This window comes from Cydia splendana, chromosome 20 (assembly GCF_910591565.1).
Source record: "Cydia splendana chromosome 20, ilCydSple1.2, whole genome shotgun sequence".
NCBI classification, from domain to species: Eukaryota; Metazoa; Arthropoda; class Insecta; order Lepidoptera; family Tortricidae; genus Cydia; species Cydia splendana.
This window is the reverse complement of record NC_085979.1, coordinates 2,941,237-2,959,085: the sequence shown is the minus strand read 5'-3', so window position 1 is coordinate 2,959,085 and position 17,849 is coordinate 2,941,237. Positions and strand designations below refer to the sequence as shown.

The 17,849-nt window shown below is 37.9% G+C and overlaps 2 protein-coding genes across 2 annotated transcripts in view; both read right to left on the bottom strand.

Moving 5' to 3' along the window:
• LOC134800771 (phospholipase A1-like) overlaps window positions 1-17,849 on the bottom strand; it is a 619,586-nt gene that overhangs the window by 176,346 nt on the left and 425,391 nt on the right. The gene's annotated exons all lie outside the window — the stretch shown is intronic.
• Window positions 2,882-7,563, bottom strand: LOC134800608 (uncharacterized). The gene is made up of 2 exons (XM_063773093.1): window positions 5,338-7,563; window positions 2,882-2,929 (listed from the first exon to the last, which is right to left on the bottom strand). The coding sequence occupies exons 1-2, from the start codon at window positions 7,114-7,116 to the stop codon at window positions 2,882-2,884; spliced, it is 1,827 nt and encodes a 608-aa protein (XP_063629163.1). The 5' UTR covers window positions 7,117-7,563.

Genomic DNA, 17,849 nt, shown 5'->3' with positions numbered 1-17,849 from the left:
TATGAGTAAAACTAACTTAACAAATAACATATTACCTCCCACTCTGATTGTCCCCCGGATCAAATGTGCCAAAAATACTGGCGGCATTACCCCGCTGGTTGGCCAGTGATATTTGTTGGATAAGGAATGAACCAGAGCGAGTGTCGCAGCCCCTATCCCTTAAGCGTCGCTCTATATCCTTAATAAAGGCTTTGGCCTCGGCACACCAAGGCCCCGCCGTCTCGACGGCAACCGGGACAAAATCGTACACCTGTTCAAGGTTCGCGTACTTGCTGTGCTTCAACCTAGCAGCAGTTTCAGCCGCTGCACCTGCCTTGTTTACCGTGCGCGTGAGATGAGTGGGTGCAAAATTACTCACACACGTGGCATCCCAAAGCAAGCTGCGGCCCTTCGCCCAAGGAACAAGTGTAAGACCATCCGGTCTCTTGCCGTCCAAACGACTTAGGCCCTGGGGCTCCATGATACATGGGACGTTCGCCGACACCAAAGCTCGCCTTATTAATTCATTATATAATCATTCATTTAATCAAAATAATATTGAAAATTTGATAAGGGACTAGGTTTAGTAGTGTAAGACTCGCACTTCGTCCAGTTTTTTATTTACATATTTTAGAATTTGGTCCTACTGTAAAATACGGAATATCTCGTAAACTATACAATTTCCGTTGTACAACTATACAAGCGATAAGACCGCCTGTTGTTACATTGTCTTAAACTTGTATTTCTCTTTTTATATTTTTTTAACTTTATGGTGCAATAAAGGATATCTACTTACTTACCTACTTACAATTTTTCACCCATACATTTACATTTCTTCAACTCTACATCCGAATATACTTAAAGTTGGCCAGGTTATTTAAAACCGTAAAACCGAGACTAGACTAAGGAGTGGCAGTAGAAGCGGTAATTTGGACGCCGGAGTAAATTCCAAAGCGGAGCAGTCACCCACACCTCAAACTAGTTAAGGTACGCCCAAGTCATAAGCTTCTAGAGGCTTAACTCGAACATTAAATAAAAACCGGCCAAGTGCGAGTCGGACTCGCGCACGAAGGGTTCCGTACCATTACGCATAAACCGGCTAAAAAATCACGTTAGTTGTATGGGAGCTCCACTTAAATATTTATTTTATACTGTTTTTAGTATTTGTTGTTATAGCGGCAACAGAAATACATCATCTGTGAAAATTTCAACTGTCTAGCTATCACGGTGCATGAGATACAGCCTGGTGACAGACAGACGGACGGACGGACGGACGGACGGACAGACGGACAGAGTGTTCAGCGGTGAGGTGGATAATGCCGGTTCAGTTGAGGCGAAGATAATTAAAACCGTCTTGTATAGTCACAAATAATTATATTATCAAAAGCACAAGTTACATATTTTGGTGTAATGTGAAGTATAAATTATTCCCGTTCCCATGGTAATATAATTCAAGGATAGAACAATACCATAGATAACTATGAAAAGGAATTAGTCTTCTGTTGGACTTGCCAACATGCTGGGGCGGGCCGAAACCTTCGCCTTAAATAATAATAAGTCCATAATTTGCTACTAAAATAGGTATAACCTCATTACCCAGCATCATGGTATAATCCAATTAAAGAAACTTATGTTTACAATGAAAGCTAAACAATAAAGAGTAACATCTTATTAAACGTTATTCAAATCCTACAGAAAAAAACAAGAGAAAATCAATATTATTGAGATCATCCTAAGAAATATTAGCTAAACAAGAAAGAGAACTAAATGTACTCTCTTTAACTTCTAAGTAGTGTTAACAAGGCAGCAGTTTACCTGCCAAACACTTAAGTTATAATCAAAGAAACAAGAACCTTGTCAAACTATAAACTAAGCTTACACACATATTTAGACATACTTAGTGTCCAAACTTAAAGCTGTATTAAAAACACAATGCATAAAAGCTTACTTATACAATAGAAAATTATTCAATGGGTAACACAGCAAAACCGCTTAAAGATCGTTTGTACACCTTTTTATTAGGTGCCAAGAGGTCTACAACGCGTACCTTATTATCATCACCAGGATATACTTTAACAATTCTGGCCATGGGCCATGTCATGGGGGGAGAGTTAGGCTCTCTCATAATAACTAACGAACCAACTTTAACATTTGGTTGGCTATCGCGCCACTTGGGACGACATTGTAATACATTCAAATAATACTTATGCCATACCTTCCAAAAGTGGCCTTTAACCTTGTTACAGATCTCCCAGAACTTTAATCTATTATTAGGTAACTCGGCCAAGTCCGCTTCCGGGAAGGATGTCATAGAAGTACCAATCAGAAAGTGGCCAGGCGTAAGGTAGCTGTAATCGTTAATGTCATCAGCAGTTACAGGCAAAAGTGGCCTAGAATTCAGGGTCCCTTCAATTTGACATAAAATAGTATTAAGTTGTTCATACGTCAGTACATAAGCTTGCAATATGCGCTTTAAGTGGTACTTAGTGCTTTTAAAGCTTCGGCAAGACCAGCAAACACTGGTGAATAGCTTGGCACAAAGTGAAAGGCAATACGTTGCTGTGCCGCATAGGATTGCACCAGAGTCTGATGATCCTGTGATGCATTTAAATTGTACAGCTCATCTAATTGGTTCTTTGCCCCCTTAAAGCATCCACCATTGTCACAAAATACGTCGGTAGGAAGGCCTCTTCGCGCTATGAATCGCTTGAAACATGCAAGGAAAGCATCAGTGGTTAAGTCTGAAGCGAGCTCCAGATGTATAGCTTTTGTCACAAAACAGACAAATACGCATATATAGCCTTTTGTCTGTAAAGCTCTTCTTACGCGAGAATTCTTTACTGCTATAGGACCTGCAAAGTCGATGCCGACCTTTTGGAATACTCGGCAGGCCGTGACCCTTTCAGGTGGCAAAGAACCCATCAGCTGTTTTGCACACTGAGCTTTCATTCTGAAACAAGGTAAGCATTTGTTAACTATACTTTTTACATAGCTAAGACCATTTACAATCCAATATTTATCATTTAAGCTTGACAATAATAACTTGGGCGGAGAATGTAGCAGCCTAAGGTGCTCGTGCTTTACAATAAGCTTTGTTATGCGAGATTCCCTCGGTAGTATCGCAGGATGTTTTTGTGAGTATGACACATTTGCGTTTTTTATTCTGCCACCAACTCTCAGCAGACCATGATTGTCAAGAAAAGGATGTAAGGAGTTGAGCGAACCTTTAACATTATCTAAGTTAGCCTTGAGACTGTCAATTTCATGTTTGAAGTAAATGCCTTGCTCACGTTTTATAATCTGAAGTAAAGCTAATTGAAACTCCTTAGCGGAGAGATGCTCAAGATTATTTGTGTCATTAGTTTTTAAATTAGAGCAAAACCTCATTATATAGGCCATTACCCTTACCATTTTGTTGAGATCAGAAAACCTTTCTAAGAAATCGTAAGGATCTGATCCTTTTTGGGTAACTAACGTCACCTTGGCACTAGAGGGCGCCTTTTTCAATTCAGGTAGGTCATCGATTGTAGGAGGGTTAAGCTTATCATTAAAATTATAGTTACCTTTCTGTAGAAAGCTTGGGCCGTGCAGCCACATGGGTATGTGACGCAGCTCATCTGGATCTGTACCTCTGCTCAAGCAGTCGCTCGGATTTTCTCCACTGGGTACATACAGCCAGCGCCATCTATCTGTGAGATCTCGAATCAACCTGACCCGATTGGCAACAAAAGCTTGGAGCCTTAAAGGCTCTGTTTTCACCCATGCTAGCGCAATTTGCGAGTCAGAAAACAGATATACATCTTGTATATTTAATTGCGATTTTAGCGATTCATAAACTCGAGCGATTAGTTTAGATAATAGTAGCATGGCACACAGTTCTAAGCGAGCTATGGTGAGCGTATCCTTATTGCGGGGGTTGATTCGAGATTTAGCACAAAGTAATGAAAGTGAAGCATTACCGTGTTCGTCGACCACCCGAAGATACACACAACAGCCGTAACCAGTCGTGCTACATGCATCAGCAAAACCTATCAATTGCAATGCAGAAGCATTGGAGGGTATATGCAGGTTCCTATTAATAGTGAAGGGTTCCATTTGAGATAATTTGGAAGCAAATGAAGACCACTCCTGAAGCAGCATAGCTGAAGGAACCTCATTCCAACCTATTTTTTCAGCATATATTTTTTGCATGAAAGCCTTTGCCTTCATGATAATTGGCGCTATAAAACCTAGCGGATCATAAAATTTCGAAATATAGCTTAATATTTCTTTTTTGGTAGGTTTTTCCTTTTTAAAGGCCTCGGGGCAAGAAAAAACAAAGACATCGTCTCGCATATTCAGTTTTAAACCTAACGTCTTTAAATATAAATTATCTTTCTGGAAGTCTAAGTCATCAAACTGCCGTTTATCGTTGGGAATGCCCTCTAAGACTCTCTGATCATTAGATGCCCACTTGTGTGTATTGAAACTACCCTTACTTAACAACTCCCTTAATTGCGATTTGGCTTCCATCATAACCTTTAAATCGGAGTTTGAAAAACACATATCATCTACATAGGTGCAATTTCTTAATATATAAGCTGCAAGTGGGAAATCACTTTCAAACCTATCTGCTAACTCTAGTAAGCATCGAGTGCTTAAATATGTACTACTCTTTTGCCCATAGGTAACAGTATCTAGCTGTATGCATTTTAGAGGCTCATTAGGATTGCTTCTCCACAAAATATTTTACAATTTGGCATGCATCGGATTAACATCAACACATCGAAACATGCGTCGTATGTCTGTGGAGAAGGTATAGTTGCCTAATCGGAACAAAAGCATTATGTCAAACAACTCTTTCTGAACCGGAGGTCCGTTAAGCAAAATGTCATTAAGCGATACCTTTTTGTTAGTTTGCAAGGAACAGTCAAAGACTACCCGGGTACGTGTAGTTTTGCTAGAGTCATTAATTACAGCATGATGGGATGCAAAGTATAGAGGATCATTCTCAAAATCCAATTGATTGAAGTCAATATAGTGCCCATGCTTCAAGTCCACATATTCATTGATGAACTTTTCATAATCTGATAGCAAATTTATATTTTTGTGCAATCTTTTTTCGAGGTTAAGAAACCTATAATAAGCCATATCAAAAGAGCTACCAAGCACATCATTGACCTCATTCAAAGGAACTTTCAAAGGCAAGTCAACCTGAAACTTGTTATTTTCTAACACCGTTGTGCTCTTAAAAGTATCTTCACACATTTGATGCTCTGACATGCGTTCACAAAAGGTTTCAGGTATGCTCTCTACATTCCAAAAACTTTGTAGACTGTCATTAAGACTTGAGTCACATTGTGTACATAAAAGCGTTACCTTACTTTTGTCACTGGTTTGTTGTCGTGGTAAACCCCCACCTATGATGTAGCCAAACTTTGTATTTACAACCGTCGGATGTGGACTGGCTGGGTCTTCAACAGGCTGCGCAGACCGCTCCTGCTGACCCGGAACTGGCTCCAGAAGGAGGACCTGGAAAAATATGTCAGCACCTAGAAGTAAATTGATCTCAGACGGCTGATGGAAATCAGCATCAGACAGAGTGATCCCATCAGGTATATTAATAGCGTCCAATTTGATCGCATTTTGTGGCAGCTGGCATGTAATTTTTTCCATTACATTGCAATTCGCAGTGACTCGGTAAGGCATGGTCAAAGAATACACATCTAAAGGTATAGAATACTGTGTATCAGTACTTTTTCCTCCAGCACCAATTATGTTGCTGTTGTCCTTGCTTGGGGTCAATCCTAAAACATTTATTAATTTAGTGGTGGCTAAAGAGCTTTGTGAACAACAATCTAAAAGAGCTTTCACATGAACCTCACTACCTGTCCGTGAATATAACTTCACTCTGTCTGTGGGCAATAGTACCCCATTATGCCCCAAATTTGATATTAAAGAAACTTGGGGTTGGTTAGCCGAGTCCGGATGCAGTAAGGTATTATGAGCCTCTTTGCAAGTACTGCACCGGAAATGAAAGCGGCACTTTCCATTGTGTTTGTTTAGACAGACAGAGCATAGGTCATTATTTTTGCTGAAAGCTATCCTTTCACTACTAGTAAGCATTTTAAATTTGCTACAGTCAAATAGTCGGTGATTAGACTTACAATAACTGCAGGCAGGCGAGGCGGTCGCTGTCACATTTACCACTGCCTTGTGGTGAGACTTCCCCGGTGTGGGCGACGCCTCAGCATTCTCCAGTGCCAAGGCGCGTTTCTCCAAGTACAGCAGGAACTCGGTAACTGTGGGCTCCTCAGTGTCATCACGCTCCAATTGGTATGCCCGTGACGTGTAGGTGTCTAATTTACGGTACAAAATAGCCAATATAATAGGATTCCAATTATCTGTACTTACATTTAAATTCTTTAATGCAGATAAAGATTGTTTGATGCATGACACAAACTGTCTTAAATTTGCAGGGCTAGATTTGACCAAGGCATTTATATCAAGCAAGGCATTAATGTGTTCATTTACAATTTTGAACTTATGGTTATACCTCTCCTCTAAAAGCTTAAGAGCCTCCTCGTAGCTGCCTTCAGCTAGAGGCAGGTTCTTAATCAAGTCAAAGGGTTCATTTGCGAGAAATGAGCGCAAATAGTACAATTTTTGGACATTATCAATTGATCTATCGTTGTGTATTATTGCCTTAAACAAGTTAATAAAACCTGTATATTCACGATACTTACCAGTGAAAGTTTCAATTTTTATAGTAGGCAGTTTAGCCTTTTTGCAGGAAGACGCGGGAGCGTCAGACGAGGGCGCATCAGACGAGGACGACTTGTATTTTATAGCCTCATTGAGGATAGTGAGAATGTTGTAGTACTTTGCCTCATAGTCCTCCACATCCTCCGCATCAGCTTCGTCTAAGGCTAAAATCTCCTTATTACATTGCTCGTAATCTTTGAATAACTCTTCTATCCTGGCGCGCTTCGTTTGCAAGTCAGAAATTGCACTAAGGCCAACATCATTCTCATTATTGCTAAAGTTGAAGAGACGAGTGATTGAGGCCTTGGTGTAACTTCGTGCAGCTCGCAACCTCCTCAAGTCTTCAGATGCCATTATTGGTGATTGCGACTTAAAGGACTTAAAGTACCACATAAACTTTAGGTATAGTGTAAACTACTTAACATAGGCACAAGCTTCACTCCCTACAATGACCAGTTCATCCATGAAATGTGTTTTAAAGTATTCGTTAGTTGGCAGCATTGGCCACCCAATGCTGCAATGGCGGCTAATATCAAAAATTATTTTTTTCGCGACGAATGACGAATGACATTTCGACGAATTACATAATTAAAATTGTAAATATTTTGTAAAAACTTGCGCGATGCGAGGAATGTAGATTCTCGATGTGTAAAAGCGAAGAACCAACGTGATGCTCGATGCGACGAATATAAGTTTCGCGACACACGCGCGTTTTTGCTTGAAATGTAGATCCACGATGACCACGATGAATTTGAAGCGTGGGGTGTGCGTAGGACCGACGATATGCGCGATGCGACGAGTATGTTTGCGTCGCATGCGAATCTTTGCGTGAACAGTTGCACGAATGTATGACGATGAATGTATGCAGCGAATAGGTATTGCAGCCCTATTGTTTCGCGCCGCTTGCGTACTTCTTTTTAAAAGCGTGAATATTCTTGCACGAAGAAGCCGATGGATCGGTGACCATTTATCGCAAGCTGGAATTTTCTATCTTCGTCCTTTCTTCTCTCTCGAAGGACCAATGTTCAGCGGTGAGGTGGATAATGCCGGTTCAGTTGAGGCGAAGATAATTAAAACCGTCTTGTATAGTCACAAATAATTATATTATCAAAAGCACAAGTTACATATTTTGGTGTAATGTGAAGTATAAATTATTCCCGTTCCCATGGTAATATAATTCAAGGATAGAACAATACCATAGATAACTATGAAAAGGAATTAGTCTTCTGTTGGACTTGCCAACACAGAGGAGTCTTAGTTATAGGGTCCCATTTTTACCCTTTGGGTACGGAAGCCTAAAAACTAGTGACTCTGTGAGGTGTACATAATTATACTTTTTTTTAACGTGGAGTAATGCATTTAGGCATTCCGCCTAGCCGGGGACGGATATGTCGGACTCGTGGCCAAGGGGCCAAATACCGACTAAACACCCTCCACGGTATGCCCGTCTCGCAGCAATGGTGACGGTGAACACGGGATCGCAGAGCATTCCACCGCGAACGCCGCCTGCTGCCGACAGCCGAGGCTGTCCCATCCTTGGACCCGAAGGCCCTCGATAGTAGGTAGTATGCAGGGCGACACCACACATTGATCCCTCATGACAACCTCCACGGAGGGAGGAGATGGAAAAATACATAATTATACCTTGCGATAAGTGATCAATCATAATCAAAGCGTTCTCACAAAGGTCTTAAGTGGCATAGACCCTTCTATACTTAAACTATTTTTTACGGTAACTCACGTATAACTCACTCGCGAGACACGTTTCGAAGAGCCTACGCCTAAAGGCTGACTCATGTTAGATCGGGCCGTGTCCGGGACGGAGCTTCCGGCGCATCGTGAATCGGGTGATTAGTCGGTATTTGGCCCCTTGGCCACGAGTCCGACATATCCGTCCCCGGCTAGGCGGAATGCCTAAATGCATTACTCCACGTTAAAAATAAAAAATCGGGCAAGTGCGAGTCGGACTCGCGCACGAAGGGTTCCGTACCATAGAAAAAAAAAAACAAAAAAAAAGCAAAAAAAAAAACGGTCACCCATCCAAGTACTGACCACTCCCGACGTTGCTTAACTTTGGTCAAAAATTACGTTTGTTGTATGGGAGCCCCATTTAAATCTTTATTTTATTCTGTTTTTAGTATTTGTTGTTATAGCGGCAACAGAAATACATCATCTGTGAAAATTTCAACTGTCTAGCTATCACGGTTCGTGTACAGCCTGGTGACAGACGGACGGACGGACGGACGGACAGCGAAGTCTTAGTAATAGGGTCCCGTTTTACCCTTTGGGTACGGAACCCTAAAAAGTATAATTATGTACACCTCACAGAGTCACAAGTCCTTTATGCCAATTTCCACCATTTTACATATTTTTCAAAAACCGAAAGCACATAAAAATTCTATCTATCATAAACACTACAGCGTTCGGCCAATTAGATAAGCTAATTTTACCTTCGAGCCACACGGAAGGGAGTCGGCATTCGCACTATTCCCCTCTGCCGAGTTACAACTCTTAAAGATGGCTCACGTTAGACCGGGCCGTGTCCGGGCCGGAGCTTCTGGGCGCTTATTTTTCTATGACATGACAGGCGATCACGTGATGCTTTCCATAGAAAACGATGCGCCGGAAGCTCCGGCCCGGACACGGCCCGATCTAACATGAGTCAGCCTATAGGCGTAGGCTCTTCGAAACGTGTCTCGCGAGTGAGTGATACGTGAGTTACCGTAAAAAATAGTTTAAGTATAGAAACCGCCAATCGTTCATGACTTGCACAATAAAAGAGCAGCGCAAAATTCACTAGAAATATCCACACAAAACTTACAATGCCCAATTTTAACTCTTCTAAAGTCAGCTGAATATCTCCGCTGTCACCCTAATACCAACTTTACCACTCAGCAATACGATTCAAATTGCCTTGACAAAATGAAGGTTATAGGTAAAATGGGGCGTTCCGAAAGTTTCTGTCGGAATGGTCTCTGATAATGCTCGGTGTTTAAGTTGTGACATACTATGTGGTGGTAAGTACTAAAAGTACTAGGCATGAGGAACTTTGCAACTCAAATTTTCCAGGTGATAGTGATTTAGAGTGCTTTTCGTACTTAGAAATTCTGTTTTCGATTTGAAATTGGTTTGATAGTACTTGGAGTGTGTTTAAATACATTTGAGACGAAAAAGTTATTCTCTCTTATTTACATGTAATTCATGACTTTATAATCATATTTTAACAGAAAGCCTGAATACTTTTGATTCGGTCAAGTTATGTTCTAATGTGTGGGGAAGACAAACAAATTATAGCCAGCATTCAATGAATGTAGTATGATACCTTTGGGTATGGTGCTTTACGCACACTAGCGTCCCATGCCCTCCCCCTGACGCAACCCCCCCTTTTAGCACGAAATATGTCCCGGTTGACGGTTTATTTAATTTTTGAGAAAAGTATTAAAGTTAGCAAAGACATATGTAACTCCGTATAAGATGAATAAAGTCTAAGAAAAAAACGTGCCTAGGAAATCAAGAAAAAGTCATTCTCGGATAGATGGCGCACACACCTTTGGCCTATGGTTGGCTAGATGGCGTTGACGACACCGTTTCATATTTAACAATTTTAACACATGGGTATCAGTGAATGAACATGGGTCAAAATGATATAAAAATAATAAAATCATTTATCCATATATATTTATTTTTTTTCGATAGTTTTATACGTTTTCATTTTGAGTTTTAGTCGTGTGTCGATAGATGGCAGTAAATTTACTGTGACTACAAAATTTACTATGACAGGACCCCTAAATACTATCTATTCTCTTTGAAGTTAGGAAAGTGTCAAGGTACGAAATAATCCTTAATAAATTTTAAACAAAAACGGTTATATGATATGCAACTTTTTGGTAATATATACACCTAGGGGCTGTCCATAAATTACGTCATCGATTTTTGACGATTTTTGACCCCCCCCCCCCTATAATCATCCAAAAATCATGCTTCAAATGGCCCCATTTCCTCCTACTTCATGCTACCGTCATCCGATGTCCAGACCCCCCCCCCCCCTAATTTGAAATGACGTAATTTATGAATAGCCCCCTAGGTAAAATACATGTGTTGTAATGTATGCTTGTAACATAACGTAACTACAGACTGTATATAATGATCCAATACATATGGAAGTGACAGTGACAGCGAGCGGCGTTTGTTAAGTACAGACGCTGTTGAATAGGAATGAACTGTACAGTGTAACCAAAGACATATGTAACTTCGTATAAGACGAATAAAGTCTAAGGAAAAAACGTGCCTCGGAATTCCAGTAAAAGTCATTCTCGAATAGGTGGCGCACACACCATTAGCCTATCCTCGGCTAGATGGCGTGACGACACCGTTTCATATTTAACAATTTTAACACATAGATATCAGTGAATGAACATGGATCAAAATGATATAAAAATAATAAAATCATTTATCCATATATATATACATTTTTTGATAACTTTATACGTTTTCATTTTGAGTTTTAGTCGTGTGTCGATAGATGGCAGTAAATTTACAGTGACTACAAAATTTACAATGACAGGACCCCTCTATACTATCTATTCTTTTTGGTGTAACTATAGGGTTAGCGGTATCTGATTTACAACAAAATATATTTTTAAAGCAAAATAATAAACTGTTTTAACGAAACAAATGTTTTATTACTAAACATTAAATGGCACAGTCGGCAGGATACTACTTACTTACTTGGTTGGCGCGGTGACCCAAAATGAGTCTTGGCCTCCAACACAAGAGCACGCCACTTTGATCGGTCCAGAGCGGTATCCCGCCAGCTTTCGCCAACGCCGAGCTCACGGAGATCTGCCTCCACTCTATCTGCCCAACGGTATTTAGGACGACCAACAGGACGGCGCCCAGTCGGTAGGAAGAAAACTTTTATTTCTTTTCCTAAAAGCTTAGGACACCTTATATATATAGTTAAAGGGGCCCACTGATTAACAGTCCGCCGGACGGTATCGGCCTATCAGTTGTTCGGAACTGTCAAAATTTTGTTCTAACTTCTAAAGGCCGATACCGTCCAGCGGACTGTTAATCAGTGGGCCCCTTAACATCTATTGGCAGTTGCAACTAAACGCAAGATTAAAGATTACTGGCCGCTAATAAGTAGCGGCCGTCAATGCGTGTATTACCGGTATAAAGGGTCGACGAACTATTAACTCACTTGATTGGATATTTGGATCTGCGAAGACGGAGCATTCGTATTGGTTACGAGCTAAAGCGAGTGGCATTTAATATTATTACCAGTATTTGATATCTATGATTTTTTTTGCATTCCTGCACTCTTACTTACTTAAATAAATAAATGGGACAATTTATTACTCAAATCAACCTAGGCTCACGGTAAGATCAATAAAGCTTTTGGGCCCATCTGTGGGCCCCGTTAGGCCCCAACTCGCCGAGCTCGGCACGCGGTCTGAACCACACCGTTGAGCTAAATTGGACGAGAGGTGATACTCATTATGTGGATAGAGCTTAAACCGATGGAGGTGGAGTATTAGGAGGATAGGTACACCGCGGCCGTGCGAAATCGCCTTTTCATACAAACGTAGTTCCTTTTTGGATATAACATTATTGAAAATATTTTGTTTTATATCAACCACAGCTATGCCCCTACGTTTGATTTTTGTCCAAACATAAATTATCATAAGAGTAAGGAGCATTTAAAAATTTGTACCTATGAAATCTGTTGTTCTCTCCTAATGTTTACACAAATATAAAAAACAAAAAAGTAACTATTAATGTAGTAAATAAAGGTAGTGGACCCCGCAGTAATTCCTCAGCCAGAAAAAACTTTACAGTATGATAAAGTATCAATAAATAAAAAGTATTGTATAAATTTCCAAAGAATAATAATAATAGAATTAAAGTAAATACCTAAAGTTTTAAATCGTTAATATCTTTTTACGGAAAAATGCTCCGTTCAAACTTTCTTCACCAGACATATTCATGTAACGTATTGCAACAATATATGAAATATCAAAAAAATATCCCAGCAGAAATACCAGTATTAATAAAATAAAATTTTTTGGCGTGTCTTGGACCGGAAAATTGCTCAGTCTAATTTTTTCACTGGAATGCCATTTTATTGCCGTTTTATACCTACAAAATGAAAATCTAAAAATTTTCCACTCTCAGTTTTTAATAGTTCTATAATGCATACATTTCGATACGCATTTTTTTTGGATTTTTTTACCCACTGCGCCAAATTATATTCTAAGATCATATAAGAAGAAAAAAATTACAGAGCAATTTTCCGATGAAAATGAGCGTCAAAAAAATGAAGTATATTAAAAAAATATTCTCATGTTTGACAAAACTTTTAGATTTTTTTCTAGTATCACATACTGATACAAATAACTTATTTTGTAAAATAATTTTGGACTGAGGAATTACTCGGTTCAATATATAATCAGATTTGTGTTTTTACCTAACTTAGGAGTGTTTTTTTTTTGGATATTTATAATGTTAGTCTCGGCTCATACTATACAATAATCAAGCTAAATTTCATCGACTGAGAAATTAATGCATGGGTCTCCATACAACAACTTGCTTCATTTACTACACTATATACTGAGCAGGGCCCGACAATTTGTTTCTTAGCTTAATAGCATTGTTCGCTGATGAATCTGCTTGACACTAGATACATTAATTAATAAACTTATTTAATAAATAACTACAATTTTCAACCATTTATAACCTATCAAAAAGTAATTTGAACGTTGTAATGTTGTCATTAAATAATAGCATCCAAAGCGCTGGATTATAATATTGAATGCAGTTAAAAACCTAATCATACCATTTGAACATGAAATTACCATTAATATTCAATCATGGTACAAATGGGTAATTAATAATATATGTGACGTCCCACGGTCAAAGGTACCTTATGGCGGGTATGGAGTTATGCATACCCCAGTAATCTACAATAAATAAGCTATCGATAACACAAAAGATCAACCTTCTAGGTTGCGTAGTTACAGAGATATGATTTTTTGAAAATAATGTTGTGAAATTAGCAACTTTACGATAGAGAAGTTTTAAGTTTAGCCGCCTAAAAAACTATGTTCCTGAAGTAAGTTACATAGTTGACTACAAATAATAATACCTTATATATGTGAGATTAAAAAAATATTGCGACTTGTTCTGTAATGCAAATAGAAACTTTTGATATCGACTGATTTATGTGTATACTAGCCAATCTCTTGAAAATAAAGTTTTATTTCATTTTCACGATTGATTGCAATGAGCTCTCAAGATTTAAATTTTATCTATTAGAAAACGACACTGACAGACAGTTTAAGCAAAAAACAATACCGATTTAGAGGTGAAAATGTATTTTCTGACTTTTTCATATAAAATCACAAAATTGAATATTTTTACTTTTAATGTGACACACAATCAATTTTTCTGAGCACATATGAAAGAAATTCTGTCATTCAAATGAAATAAATCCTAAAACTCCAACTAAATACTATATTTAACCCCTTATGCCACTTTAAACTTACATAACAATAACAGTATTTGCTCCATACATTTACGAAAAGGTACCTTATGGAAATAAATCTAATAATACATCACTACAAAATATCAATCATATTACAGTTTATCTTTTATGAATAGAAAATATTAATTTACATTAAACTGCCCCAAATTTAATTAGTTCTTCGTCATAATAATCTTAAAAAAGACCAATAATTTGTATGTAATGAAAAGGTACCTTATTGTGATTTAAGTTACATGATGAGGCATGATGATGATGGAACAGTTAGGATAAACTAATAACATTTTGGGGTTAAGATGGTATAAATCGTCTATTTCTTATCAATAATATATTTCGGTTGCTATTGAAGATAAGCGGCATTGAGGTTCAATGACCTCAGATATTCCATAAGGTAATGCGTCGGGTATTGGCATTTTTCAGCAAACCAATGGCTGATTTACTGCATGCGACCAAACCAAATGAAGATTATTCTAGTTAAGAAAGACTTGACGAGAGTAACTTTGGTATAATAGCAGGCTACTTGGATTTGTAATGTTGGTCGATGTACGGTTATAATATTTGCGAGGCGCCCCAACCAGAACTGAAATTATCAAATTAGTTTTGCAGAATGCTAATACAGTTCTCTACCAAACTTCTTTTCCCGTATTGACTAGTTTTTTTGGGAATTTTCAATCTTTTTTCCATAAGGTACCTTTTCTACTAAACTCTGAGACGACATCGGCTGCCCTAAGCAGAAAACAAGTAACTCGGAAATTTTCAAAAATGGGTTTTTTGGATTTTCGGAATCTACAATTTCAGGCGCATCTTTCACCAAAAACATAATTGTAAAATAATGCGTAGTTTTTAAAATATTCATGTTTTTAAAATCCAATTATCTTTTTTTGACCCTGTATTCTACGCTGAATCCAAGTATATGTCCCATTTCTACGCTAAATTCAAGTAACTAAACAGAGATACTTGTAATTCATATAGTTGACTGAGATACTTGAGTTTAGCGTAGATGTCGTAACTGCGAATCAGTTTATTACAATGGTAAAACAAGTATCTCCCAATACAATCTGCAATTTAGGTTAGAAATTAGTTACATAGTTATACAGAAAATACCTTGTTTAAACATATACATAGAGAACAAATTTGCTTAGCAATATTCGTGTCAAAGGCTAACACGTGAAGAGTCTGAGATTTCAGTAAAAGAAAAAAGTGTTGTTAAAATAATTATAATTATCTGTAGGTATTGTCTACAGTAATGAAAACAGAACACTAGAATGCATGAGATAGACGCCTTCGTCAAAGAAAGAGGAAATCATAATCATACCGTATCCATGCCAAAGGTTTTGGAAAAAAATAGAAACAAACAATAACTCACTGGATTCAATTGACCAAAAGGGAAATATTTAATCCAGAAATTGAATTTTTATAAAGACATATATTATGTGGTAAAGTGAATCATCTAAGATCAATCTCGAGGAGTCTATTAGTAGAGTTAGACCAAGAAAAGTCTGCAGAGATGTTGAGAGCACACTCAGTGCCAGTGTTATTTATATCATAATTTCATAGAAGTTTGTCGTTTAAAATAACACCTGCACTGCGTGTGCTGTCAAAATCTCTGCAGTTTTTGGTTTAACTCTAGACACTAAAGAGAACCACCAATTATTTACCATAGTAATAGGTAACATATTGAGAATCGATATTGCTTTATGAGAAATAGGTAAAACTGACTTGAAGGATTTAATTAGATTTTTACTTTGTTACATAAGTAAAGTTAAATAGTAAATAAAGTAACTATGTACCTAAGTATTTATCTATGCAAGTATGTATATCGTCGGCATCGTCGCTTAGTACTCATAGTACAAACTTTGCTTAATTTGGGGCTAGGTCAATGGGTGAAAGATTGTCCCCAAATATTGATTTGTATGGACTCACCAGCTCTCACCATGCCATGCACCCGCCTCATTCCTATCAAAGACATCTGTCAAATAGGACTATAAAAAATGCAAGTGCAAGTCGAACTCGCCCACCTTACAAATTTAAATTATTTCTTTTTTTGTAGGTACTTTATAGTTTTCAGATTATTCCCTCTACTTATAGTGTAAGACAATATAACTTGCCACATTTCATAGTTCTAGGTCAACGGGACTTCCCGTTGACCTAGCTACCTACTACATACTTACTTAGGCACCTTTTAAATTTTGATTCCCTTGAGACTGTCGAATACTAACGTATTTTGGCATAAACGACCGTATCTTTTTTTACATTAATTTAGAAGTTTGAAAACACCCATTTACTAAGACAGAGGGTTTGTTGAAGGAATGGGACATTGTATCACAAAATAATCGCTGGCAATAAATAAAATCGATGAAATAGGTACCTACTAATAACCATGTGTCAGAAGGTCTGAGGATGGCAACATCAATTACTAATAAAAAAAAGTATATTTTCCAAGAGAAAATGAGTTTTAAATATATATATAAAAAAAAATTTTTTTCAAGCGTTTTATTATGCAACAGAAATTTTGAAGTCGACAAACCTGAAAGAAACAAAAATGGGTTATCGGTAGCTTATGTCATTAGCTTGCATTTGATACCATTTCCTTCAGAATTGGCATGAAAATTTGAAAAGTTATTGAGCGGAGAGCCAAATATGTTTAGTATTTAAGAAGCTAAAGTGCTTGCTATTTCAAAGCTAAACACGAGATACTTGAATTTGTGTAGAATAGTTCTGAGATTTTCGGGCAGTAAACTACACAGAAAACATTTTATGCCTGTACAAAGTTTTATATACAAGAATATAAAAAAATAAAGTCTGTATAAGCTTAATTTTATCGCCCTTAACATAATGGTATAAAAAGATGTTATATTTTAGACCAAATACCTAACAAAACAGACAAATTACGTTTTTTTGCTCTCCTCAAAAATTTGTCAAAACTGGGTTACTTGTTTTCTGCTTAGGGCAGCCGACATTACTAGGCTTATAACTAACTTATAACAAAAATAAAACCAGGTAAACAAACGTTACGCATTAAGGTTTCAGATCACACAATAAAAAAAAATTGAGCATTTTTTCACCTCTTTACAAAACATTTCATATCTCCGAAACTAGAAACCCTCATAAGGTACCTTTTTCCGTGGAACGTCACATATTTCCATCTATTTGAATTGACATGAAATCTCAATCACGTATGATAAATGCATTTAATGTTAGAATTATATTTTCCACATTGTACGTCACCGCACGGGATTGTTATGATATTTAGGGTTCTTGTTAAATTGGAAATTCTATAGCGTATGTATAGAACAACCACTTTAGCTAGGGCCCTAAATGGCGCAACAATCGCGGAGCGTGATGGTACATTAATTGTGAGGAAAATTATATTGTTCCATATGCCCATGGTATAATAATATACTCCGCCTGGTACTCCATTCCCGTCTTTTCTAGGTCACCTAACTGACACGGGCTTACGTCATCATGCGACAGCGCTATATGATAATAAGCGATAGCGCTATATATAGCGGCCATGTTGTTGTGACGTAGCCCCGTGTCACTCTGGGAATGGAAGACCATGTTTTATTAGACTATGCATATG

What these genes read in the sequence shown, in the direction of transcription:
- LOC134800608 (XM_063773093.1), bottom strand. Translation starts at nt 7,116, where the DNA reads ATGTGGTACTTTAAGTCCTTTAAGTCGCAATCACCAATAATGGCATCT. An exon ending in AAACCAGTGACAAAAGTAAG is followed by an intron (nt 2,930 to 5,337) that starts GTAACGCTTTTA and finishes ACCTTGTTTCAG; the next exon opens with AATGAAAGCTCAGTGTGCAA.